The 10,872-nt window shown below is 42.4% G+C and overlaps 1 protein-coding gene across 2 annotated transcripts; it reads left to right on the forward strand.

Annotated features, from left to right (window-relative positions):
* Positions 1-187: 187 nt before the first annotated feature.
* Positions 188-7,906, forward strand: LOC135485517 (WD repeat-containing protein 20-like). 2 transcript variants are annotated; one of them, XM_064767615.1, is made up of 5 exons: positions 188-450; positions 1,863-2,045; positions 3,575-4,843; positions 5,177-5,280; positions 5,549-7,906. In XM_064767615.1, the coding sequence occupies exons 1-4, from the start codon at positions 196-198 to the stop codon at positions 5,237-5,239; spliced, it is 1,770 nt and encodes a 589-aa protein (XP_064623685.1). In that variant the 5' UTR covers positions 188-195; the 3' UTR covers positions 5,240-5,280; positions 5,549-7,906. The 2 variants fall into 2 exon arrangements, with proteins under 2 accessions (XP_064623685.1, XP_064623686.1); XM_064767616.1 differs by having other exon boundaries at positions 188-441.
* The last annotated feature ends 2,966 nt before the right edge of the window (positions 7,907-10,872 follow it).

A 10,872-nucleotide genomic window follows, 5' to 3' on the forward strand; every position in this document is an offset into this window, starting at 1 on the left:
GCTTGGTTTATATGATGAATGAAACTACTTCATCTTTATGGGCCCATCTTCATACTGTTGTCTCATGCATTTCCTGAAAAGTTGGGTAAATGACTCACATTTTCTAAAAATAGAGTCATTACCTGCAAAGCCACAGCCAAAACGAAGCGCTCTCGTCATCATCCGGGCATTCACTATCCTCCCGAAATATCCAATATGGCGGCACAGGGAGAGGGTGGAGGGAAGGACGAGATAAAAACACAGTTTATAACCCGAGAGGGGACATATAAACTGATGACTCTGTCCGAATATTCAAGGCCAAATAGGGTAGCATACAATGGCCAGGCAAACACGCCGGTCAAAGTCTCGTTTATTTACCTAAACGACCCCAGTTCGGGGCAGTCTGGAGATCGAATATGCTTCAATGTAGGAAGGGAGCTTTACTTCTACGCATACAAGGGGGTGAGGAAGGTTAGTTTTGCCTTTCGCAGTGTCATCATCGCCTCTACACTTTAGCTCACTACAGTCTTATGTTATGGGTACCTGCTTTTGTGAATATAGTGCTTGTTTCCGAATGCATGACAACCTTTTTCTAGATAGCCTAGATGTTTTCATTTTTGTAAAAAGACTTGTCGACGTCTTCCGGACTTCCGCGTACCGTGTCGATGTCTTCCGCATACCGTATCACGGCATGACCACAAATGCCACAAATTCACAAAAGCCACATCACAGCATTCTGTTAGTAGGCTTAGCAAATCATTGTATTGGTATGGTACTGGTAGTCAACCCTCTTGCGTTTGTTTCGAACTGAAGGACGAGATTACGGATTAGTACCAGTTAGAATCTTAGTCTGTCGCAAACAAAATGACATATATATATAGCCAAGGGCCAAGGGTGTTCAGCCAAGGCCTTACCTACATGTTTCTAAGCCAATTCAAAAAAATAGGTTGAATTGCAATAGAACATATTATTAAGCAGTGAGGTGAAAATCGCTTTGGTCTAGTCATAAAGATTCCCAAGACCATTAATTTTGAATCCAACTTACACGGGTCCTAAATCTGATGTACTTGATGTCAGTCTGCTTCATTCCCGTACATTGTAGGCTTGCATTATAAGTCAATAGCCCTCCCTCTCCCATTACCACCTCCACCATCTTACTTAATTTCATCACTTGAGCTGAACTATTAAGTATTTTATTGTTAAGCCAAGCCCACCATGACATCAGTTTGTGTCCCAAGAAGACTGAGCTGGGATGTATTTTCTATTGGTGATGGTCATGCTCCCTGTAAATATAAAGTATAAATAGATTTAACATGCATGTGACATTTCTTAATGACCTTCCATTACTCCTCAATCAGGTATTCAGTTAACACTAAGATTATCATGACATTTGCGATCGAAACATATTATCCATGCAGAAAGTACAAATTGTTTACGATAGCTCATGTAGCCATTGGCAGAATATCAATAAAATCACTTTTTACATACCGGTAATCATGGGACTAACTTGATGTCTGATGTAATTTTATATTTTTGATGGTGTTTTGGGCCATATTTGACCATGCTTCTGGAGGGTCAAAAACCAAACAAAAAGAATTCCTGTAAAATTGATTATTTCATAATGAATTTAACGGTGACAGTGCTGGTTAAAATGGAGTGCTCTGTTCAAATGCTTTAAATTGGAACTACATGTACCTGGAATTCAGATATCTATTCTATATTGGAAATTTTCAAATTAGGTCACAAATTTCAAATTTTTGATGAACGGTGTAGGCCTTTGATGGCCTGTATGTAATTCTAGTGTTTTAAAACATGTATTGAAAATGCAAACAATTCAAAATAATTTATGGATGGTAAACGTTATATTGATTGTGTACTTTCAGGCTGCTGATCTCACAAAGCCCATCGATAAAAGAGTGTACAAGGGAACGTTCCCGACCTGCCATGACTTCAACCGGCTGACAGCATCCGTCGACAGCGTGATGCTGCTTGTCGGCTTCACAGCAGGCCAAGTTCAGCTGATAGACCCGATCAAAAAGGAGCTTAGTAAATTATATAATGAAGAGGTAAGTTTGATATGAAATGTTGTGATTTTCATTTTGGCTGATCAGTTTTGAAGTTTGAAACAACGCTACGTTTAGGCATTTGCTTGTAACATAAATTTCTACCCGGTATGTGTCGTCATGGTTATTGTGGGACTAAATGACCTGAGTTGATTCCTTGCATGTTTAGATTAGTGGATTGATATCAATGGATGTGGAGGAGGGGGGCCTGGGTAAAATCATATCCCTTTCACTATAGGGTCCATGGTCTGATATGAAAGAATTCACTTGATTTTGACCAAATAGAGGTTCCAGAATACATATGTTGTTCTTCAGCCTGGTTTCTAGCAGTCTGTAGTGGCTAGCAGTTGGTATTTCTCGTTATTCCTCCACATTGTTCCTCCTCCTCCTCAATCATCAATAATGTCATCAATCAGAACAATGCAATTACAATTCAGTGACTTGTTCAGGGTCACATTAGACAACAATTCAAAGTCTCTGTCATCTCAAAGTCTTTCAAAAGAGGATATGAACAACTGATGCTAGAGAGTACATGTATGCTCTGTGGCAAATCATTGACTGAGTCCAGCCTACCATACACCTGGTAACCATAGGAACTAACTAGCTTAGGGAATTTGTATTCTCATTGGTTTTCTCTGACATATAATAAAACTAACATCTTTACCATGACATCAATTCTACATTAGGCTTTATTTGTTGTGCTTGTGTGCAAGTTTAGCAATTCCACAAAGGGGTTGTGGCTGTGGGATGGTTCAGAGGTCAATTCCTTAAAGGGGCTAATCTATGAGACTGTCACATGCTAATGGTTCATCTTGTATGTGCAAATTTCTGAGACGAAATTCAGCTGTTATTTGATTATCCTCGATTTCTGATCAGATTAAATTGCTAACCAACAATAAATCACCATGCCAAATAATTACATTAAATTAATTTCTGATTTGAGCCAGGGCATCATCAGGGAATGGATTGTGAAATTAACCCTCAGACTTATCTTTTGGGAACCAAAAAAGTTAATTTATGAATAATTTATGTATGTAAACATTTTCCAATGTATTGTACTTGTACACTTTAAAACTAAAAGAGTATAAAGAGTATGTACAGTTTTGAATAATTTGACCCTAAGCAAATGTGCATGAAAATAGACTGATTCTAAATGTAGGTAATAGATTTTATTAAATCGATTGGTGTCAGATGATGTACTTTTGTTTGAGCATAGCTGTGTAACAATTTTAACATGTTGTACAATGTAGTTTTAAAGACTGGCATTTTCCAGATACAAAACACTGAGTGGAGGACACTTGACATATCTGTGTGCTGTACTTGACCTCAGCGATAAGTCTCTTAATGTCACCCTTGGACCCCTGTACTGTCATGCAGCCTTCTTACCTAAAACCAAGAGAGAGGACAACATCATGCCCTTGGCTGAGTCTCCCAGCAAAGCAACCTAAATTCTTTGAAATGATTTTGTTGTGAACTAGCCATCTTTCCTCCCTGTTCCCATTCTGTTACGCAGTTCTCTTTATATTTTTCAGAGATTAATAGACAAGACAAAGGTGACGTGTATCAAATGGATACCCGGATCTCCGAATCAGTTTTTAGTGTCACATTCTAGTGGACAGATGTATGTATATAATGAAGAACTGCCATGCGGTGCAACGCCGCCCCATTACCAGTCATTCAAGTCGGGCGAGGGATTTTCTGTACATACATGCAAAACAAAAAGTACGAGGAATCCGCTGTATCGATGGGTAGTAGGCGAAGGTGCAATCAATGAATTTGCCTTCTCACCGTGTTCGAAATACCTGGCTGTCGTGAGCCAGGATGGCTATCTTAGAATTTATAATTATAATACTATGGAAGTGATGGGGGTTATGAAAAGTTATTTCGGTGGTTTACTGTGTGTCTGTTGGTCTCCTGATGGGAAATATATAGTGACTGGGGGTGAGGATGACTTGGTGACTGTGTGGTCTCTAGCAGAAAAACGGGTGATATGTCGAGGTCAGGGTCATAAATCTTGGGTGAATGCAGTGACTTTTGATCCTTTCACAACTAGTGTCAACGACTGTGATGGCAATGACTTTAGCGGCAGCGACGAGGAGTTTAACAATCCGTCTCGGAATTCGCGGGACTCGATACGGGACTCTGTCAAGTCAGGCAACAGTTCAGGAAAGCCTGCAAATTCAAATCGGAACTCATTAGATGCTAAGTCACTGACCGCAACAACATGTTTGTATTCGTATCGTTTTGGTTCAATAGGACAGGACACTGTCATGTGCTTGTGGGACTTGACGGAAGACATTTTGCGTCAACCGTTTGGATCTGCTAGATCACGGACAAGTGTGATATTGCCGTCCAATGCAATGAGTCTGCCGGCTAGGTGTAATAGTTTACCACATTCTCACTTGAATTCAATACCAAAAGAGCCATCGTTACCGGACGGTAATGCGCACCATAACACATCGAATGCAACCAGTCTGACTCAAAAGTTTGCCACTCTTGCAATCGGTGATCGCAAAGACCGCGAGGAGAAAAAAGAACACAAAAGAAACTTTAGCTTGGCGAGTAAAAGTAGTGACAAAACACCGCTGCTGAAAGCAAATCATGTCAAACCAGTAGACGAGTCCATGAAGATACTGGGGACGCATGCTTGCCCACGGTTAGATGAAGTGCCATTATTAGAGCCTTTGGTTTGTAAAAAGATTGCTCATGAACGACTGACTGCTCTTGTGTTTCGGGAGGAATGCCTGGTGACGGCGTGTCAGGAGGGATTTGTATGCACTTGGGCAAGACCAGGAAAAGTGGTAAGTTATTTGTGGTTTTGGTTGTAAGTCATGTTGTATGTACAGTGATGTAACACGCATAATAAGGGTTATCTAAGTAAGAGTTTATCCTTGAATTGGGTTGCAGTTTTGCTTCAGATATGGCTCCAGTGGTGTGTGATATGTTGATCTTCCCAGGTGGATAAACTTTATTCAGATTCAGTTGAGTTGGGAGTCAATCTTTCATTTCGCAGACGTGCAGTGAAATACTTCCTAAGAATCTTAGCATTAGCCAGGTCAGATCCTTCGCTGAAGACAAACTTACTACGCAACAGGTGCACTAAACTAATCGGTCTTTTTCTTGTTTTTTCACAGGGATTAACGCAACAACATTCTTCAGTCACGCCTCAGTCCTCCACTGGTGGAACAGTTGTATAGCAATGTATGTCTGATGGAATATAGTCTATTATAATATATTGGTAAGTGTCATTCAAATCTCTTCTCTTTGTCCTCTAGTGACCTCTGGACCTTTTGGACTGCAAAGTTTTTACTTTTTCTGCAATTCTCTTGAGGAGAAGTGACTTATGTCTTTAGACTTAAGAACTAATCCTGTTTTGATTTGCATTAAAATGTGTCATATCTGATGGGTCAGCCTAGGCCTCCTAATTTAGCCCTATTAAATAGCCAATGTGTTTTCTTCATTCCCTTAACTCTTATCCATTTCATGTTCCTCTTCTTCCATTTCAGATTGCGGATTGTAAACATTGTTGAATTCCTAGTTGTAGACGTTGAACTTATGTGAATCTTCATGTCACCTCGCCCTCAAGGAGAAGTGGGAAACACACAAATCACTGATCAAACAACTTGCTATACAGGGTGTATCAGAATGAATGCAATGAAAGTCCTTTTAATCTGGTACCAGTTCTGAGTTCAGGTGTATGTAAAAAGATGATAAAGCTTATCATGGACTGTATTATCAAAATGGCAATGTTCTTTGCCGAAATGTCCTTTGATCATACCAGCAATTTCCATCAATAACAAACACATAGAAAGGAAAAATATTGTTGCGGAAACATTATTTGTAACTCTGAAACTGGTACTAATCAAAAGGAAAAGAAAAAATGAGAAACCACTGTGAGCCTTATCATCGATATTGAAGTCTAGAGTTTGTGTATGGCATGTCAAGTTGGCTCTCATTTGAAAAGTGTTGATATTTTGTAATACAACAACAGATGTGAGAGGTCTAATGAAGTATAGCATGTCCTTTTAGCAACCTCTTGATAGTTTTGTGCCACTAACCCCTTTCAAAGATTGTTGGTTGGTAAGACTACCAAAACTAGTCATTTGTTCTGGTACACCCTGTAGAGCCACAATCATGTACAATTCAAACTATTATTCTCTATCAAACACAGTGCTGGACTCTATTTGTGAGTAGTATGTTTAGATTAATGTGAAAACAATGTGAAATGTGTCGCATTTGGCTTTACAAGTTTAAAAGTCTTGTCTCAAATTTATACATTTTGACCGTACCTCTTGAGTTCATGAAAATAAAGGTATCACTTTTGATTACTATGAAAGTTCGTGAATTGTCTAAACCACTTGCTCTTACTGTATCTTGAATGACTTTCATGATCTAGAGTGTTTTACCTGCTTTATATTGCTTGGATTGGATCTAAGTATTCATGGTTTTCACATGAAAATCAAAATGTGCACCAAAGTTCTGTAATTTTTTTACAGAAATCATGGTGATAATGGTGCGACAGATTTGCATAATGAAGACCAATGCCATATGATGTTGAATTGCTGCAAACTTGTCTTGCTTAAGCTTGTTTGGTGCATTTTGAATGCTGTCAGAAATGTAATGTTTCATCACAATCGTCTTCTGTCTTATTTAGGGGCCGTCCATAGACCATTTGGTACATTGTACGCTTAAAAGTCAGGATTTTCAGACCCTCGCCCCTCCAGAGTAAAAATGTACCTGTATTGGGATGGTTAGCAATAACAACAATCTTGCTGTGCTAGTTGGACTTCCCATTTGTCTCACAAGGGGAAGGAGGATGCCTGTCCTAAATAAAATGGCCTTGTCCTGATTCTATTTCACTGCTTCTCTTAAAAATTCAACAAAATAAAACTGTTACTAATGTTAGTCGCAATCGTGATAGAATTTACCATTCAATGATCGGACCAAGTAATAGGCCAGTTGTCAGAAATTCCCAAATTACGAATCTCATGGCAAAAATATAGATGCCTACCAGTAAATCAAAATTTGTCGTTCTTGTAGATTGAAAATTAAACTTGCAAAATACAGATACAATGTATGTGTTAAATCATGTAATTTTTCATGTGTAAATTGTCATCATTCAAACAGCTGTCCTTCTTACAAGTAATGTAGTTGCTGAAATTTTGAACATTCTGTCTTAATCGTGATGTCGTCGTGAAATTTCTTGACCCATTTTCATCAAATAATGCATTTACTCTAAAGAAGGGAATGGGTCATAGCAGATTCAACTTTGAGACTCAATATGTTAATGCAAATCATGGTTTATCCACTGTTATTCTGGTCTTTTCGAAGTAAACAATAATTTCTGTGTGCAGCTGTTCAAGAAGAAATAGACAATGCGCCATTATTGTTTTCCAGTTCTGATAGACAAGATATTGTGGCACTACATCAGGTTATTCAGAAAACTCAGATTCCACTGGTTCAAAAGACCTAGTCACCGTGGTGATTAAAATGCTTAGTACTTATACATTTTTACCAATTATTGTTGGGAGGTGAGAAGTTGAGTTAAAATGTCTTTAGTTATTATGATTATTGGTCTCTGATTGACCATCAGATTCCGATTCTAATTAGTCAATGATTTTGATTGGTGCCTGGAAAGTTTTTTCTTAGAAGCGAGTTTAAGATACTAAAAGGAAGGCGTCCTTATGTTATTCCTTTTGATTGTCAAGTCATTGTAAAAAGCTGTATATAATGTACATGTAGGATGCTGAGAAGTGAAGAAAGTTATGTATTATATTGATTTAAAGTCTGTCTATGCTTAAAAGTGCTACAGCTATGAATGGCTAGAGGAATAAATTGATATTAAAAGTTATCAACATTAAAAATGAGTTGTGTTGTGGTCTTTTAGTGATTGTCTTCTTCTACAAAATTTAAGAAAACATTTAAAATTTATCAGACCCTCCTGAAATTGAGACCTCACCCTCACCCTCACCCTCTGCTCTAATTTGAGAGGTTTTCTCTCTTACAACCGTTACGACGGGACAGCAGGACATAATCGGACTGGCTGTGACTGTCTCATCTCCCTCACTGTGTTGAGGATGGCAGGGCAGGCAGCAGGTGATATTTTGGCTGGTTGTGACTGTCTCATCTTTCTCACTGTGTTGACAGGACAGAGGGGCAGGCAGCAGGCCATAATCGGGCTGGATGTGACTGTCTTATATCTCTCACCATGTTTACAGGACAGTGGTAGGCAGCAGGGCATAATCAGGCTGGGTGTGAAGGTCTCATCTCTCTCACTGTGTTGACAGGACGGCGGGGCCGGCAGCAGGACATAATCGGGCAAGTGTGACTGTCCCATCTCTCCCACTGTGTTGACAGGACGACAGGACGACTGGGCAGGCAGCAGGCCATAATCGGGCTGGATGTGACTGTCTCATATCTCTCACCATGTTTACAGGACAGCGGGGTAGGTAGCAGGGCATAATTAGGCTGGGTGTGAAGGTCTCATCTCTCTCACTGTGTTGACAGGACGGCGGGGCAGGCAGCAGGACATAGTTGGACTGGCTGTGACTGTCTCATCTCCCTCTCTGTGTTGAGGATGGCGGGGCAGGCAGCAGGTAATATTTTGGCTAGTTGTGCCAGTCTCGTCGCCCTCACTATGTCTGTGGGGCAGCAGGGAGGATATAATCAGGCTGGGTGTGACTGTTTCATATCAACCTCCGTGTTGACAGGACGACAGGTCGACTGGGCAGGCAGCAGGCCATAATCGGGCTGGATGTGACTGTCTCATCCCCCGCACCATGTTTACAGGACAGCGGGGTAGGCTGCAGGACATAATCAGGCTTGCAGTGAAGGTCTCATCTCTCTCACCGTGTTGACATGACGGCAGGGCCGGCAGGACATAATTGGGCTGGCTGTGACTGTCTCATCTCCCTCTCTGTGTTGAGGATGGCAGGGCAGGCAGCAGGTAATATTTTTGCTGGTTGTGACTTTCTCATCTCCCTCACTATGTTGGTGGGGCAGCAGGCAGGATATAATCAGGCTGGGTGTGACTGTCTCATCTCTCTCACTATGTTGAGGATGGAGGGGCAGGAAGCAGGACATAATCGGGTTGGTTGTGCATGTGACTGCCTCGATCATCTCTCTAACCGTGTTGACCGGACAAGCAGGACATAATTGGGCTGGTAGTGACGAACTCCGCTATCTCACCGTGTTGACCGGACGGTGGGACAGCCAGTAGGACATAATTGGGCTGGGTCTGACCTTCTCATCTTTCATGTTGACAGGAACGTGGGGCAGTAAGCAGGACATAATCAGGCGGTTTGTGACTGTCTTCTCTCCCTCACACCGTGTTGACAGCACAATGGGGCACCAAAGAGGACATAATCGGGCTGGCCCAGTATCACTGTTTTATCTCTCACAGTGTCGACAGGACGGCAGGCAGCCAGCAGAACAATAATCAGGCTGGTTGTGACTGTCTCATCTCTTACAACGTGTTGAGAGGGTGGCGGGCCAGCAATCAGGAATCAGTTTGGGTGTGACTGTCTCATCTCTCTCTCTCACTATGTTGAGGCCGGCGGGGCCGGCAGCAGGTAATATTTTAGCTGGTTGTGACTGTCTCATCTCCCTCACTATGTCGGTGGGGCAGCAGGCAGGATATAATCAGGCTGGGTGTAACTGTCTCATCTCTCTCACTGTGTTGACAGCACGGAGGGGCAGGCAGCAGGACATAATCGGGTTGGTTGTGCATGTGACTGCCTCGATCATCTCTCTAACCGTGTTGACCGTACAAGCAGGACATAATGGGGCTGGTTGTGACTGACTCAGCTCTCTCAACGTGTTGACCAGACGGTGGTACAGCCAGTAGGACATAATTTGGCTGGGTCTGACTTTCTAATCTCTCATGTTGACAGGACAGTGGGGCAGTAAGCAGGACATAATCAGGCGCGTTGTGACTGTCTCCTCTCCCTCACACCGTGTTGACAGAACAATGGGTCACCAAAGAGGACATAATCGGGCTGGGTATCACTGTTTCATCTCTCACAGTGTCGACAGGACGGCAGGCAGCCAGCCAGCAGAACAATAATCAGGCTGGTTGTGACTGTCTCATCTCTTACGTGTTGAGGGAATGGCAGGCCAGCAATCAGGAATCAGTTTGGGTGTGACTGTTATCTCTCTCACCGGGTTGACTGGATGGTGAGGCAGGCAGCAGGACATAGTCAGGCTTGGTGTGGCTGTCACTTCGCTCTCATCGTGTTGACACGACGGCTGTTAAGTTTGGCAGCAGGTCATAATTGGGCTGGTTGTGATTCTCATATCTCTCACCGTGTTGACAGGACAGTGGGGCAGCATGGAGGACATAATCGGGCTGGGTGTCACTGTCTCATCTCTCTCAGTGTCAACAGGACGGAGGGGCACGCAGCAGGCCATAATCGGGCTGGGTGTGACTGCCTCATCTCTCTCACCGTGTTGACAGGACAGTGGGGCAGCCTGGAGGACATAATTGGGCTGGTTGTTACAGTCTCATCTCTTTCACTAACGTATGGACATGACAGCCAGGCAGGCAGCAGGACCGGAGTTAATGGAGACTTGGTGGACAAAGCACTGTACTGGTGTGGGGGTCCCAACCCAACGCGGCCCACATACTGCAGGACTGCCGACTTATCATCACACGGGCAAGAGGGCGGAGCAGTACCGAGGTATTGGGGATAGCTGGATGAACTTGCCCCGATCATGCAAGTAGTCTTTTCACTGAAGATACCCCAGTGAATCAATGGAATTGACAAGGATGAACACCGCCAAATCTGGAAGGTCCCCGAGCAATACCCAGGGTACGTGCTACACACCGGCC

This window comes from Lineus longissimus, chromosome 3 (genome assembly GCF_910592395.1).
Source record: "Lineus longissimus chromosome 3, tnLinLong1.2, whole genome shotgun sequence".
In the NCBI taxonomy this organism is placed as follows: domain Eukaryota; kingdom Metazoa; phylum Nemertea; class Pilidiophora; order Heteronemertea; family Lineidae; genus Lineus; species Lineus longissimus.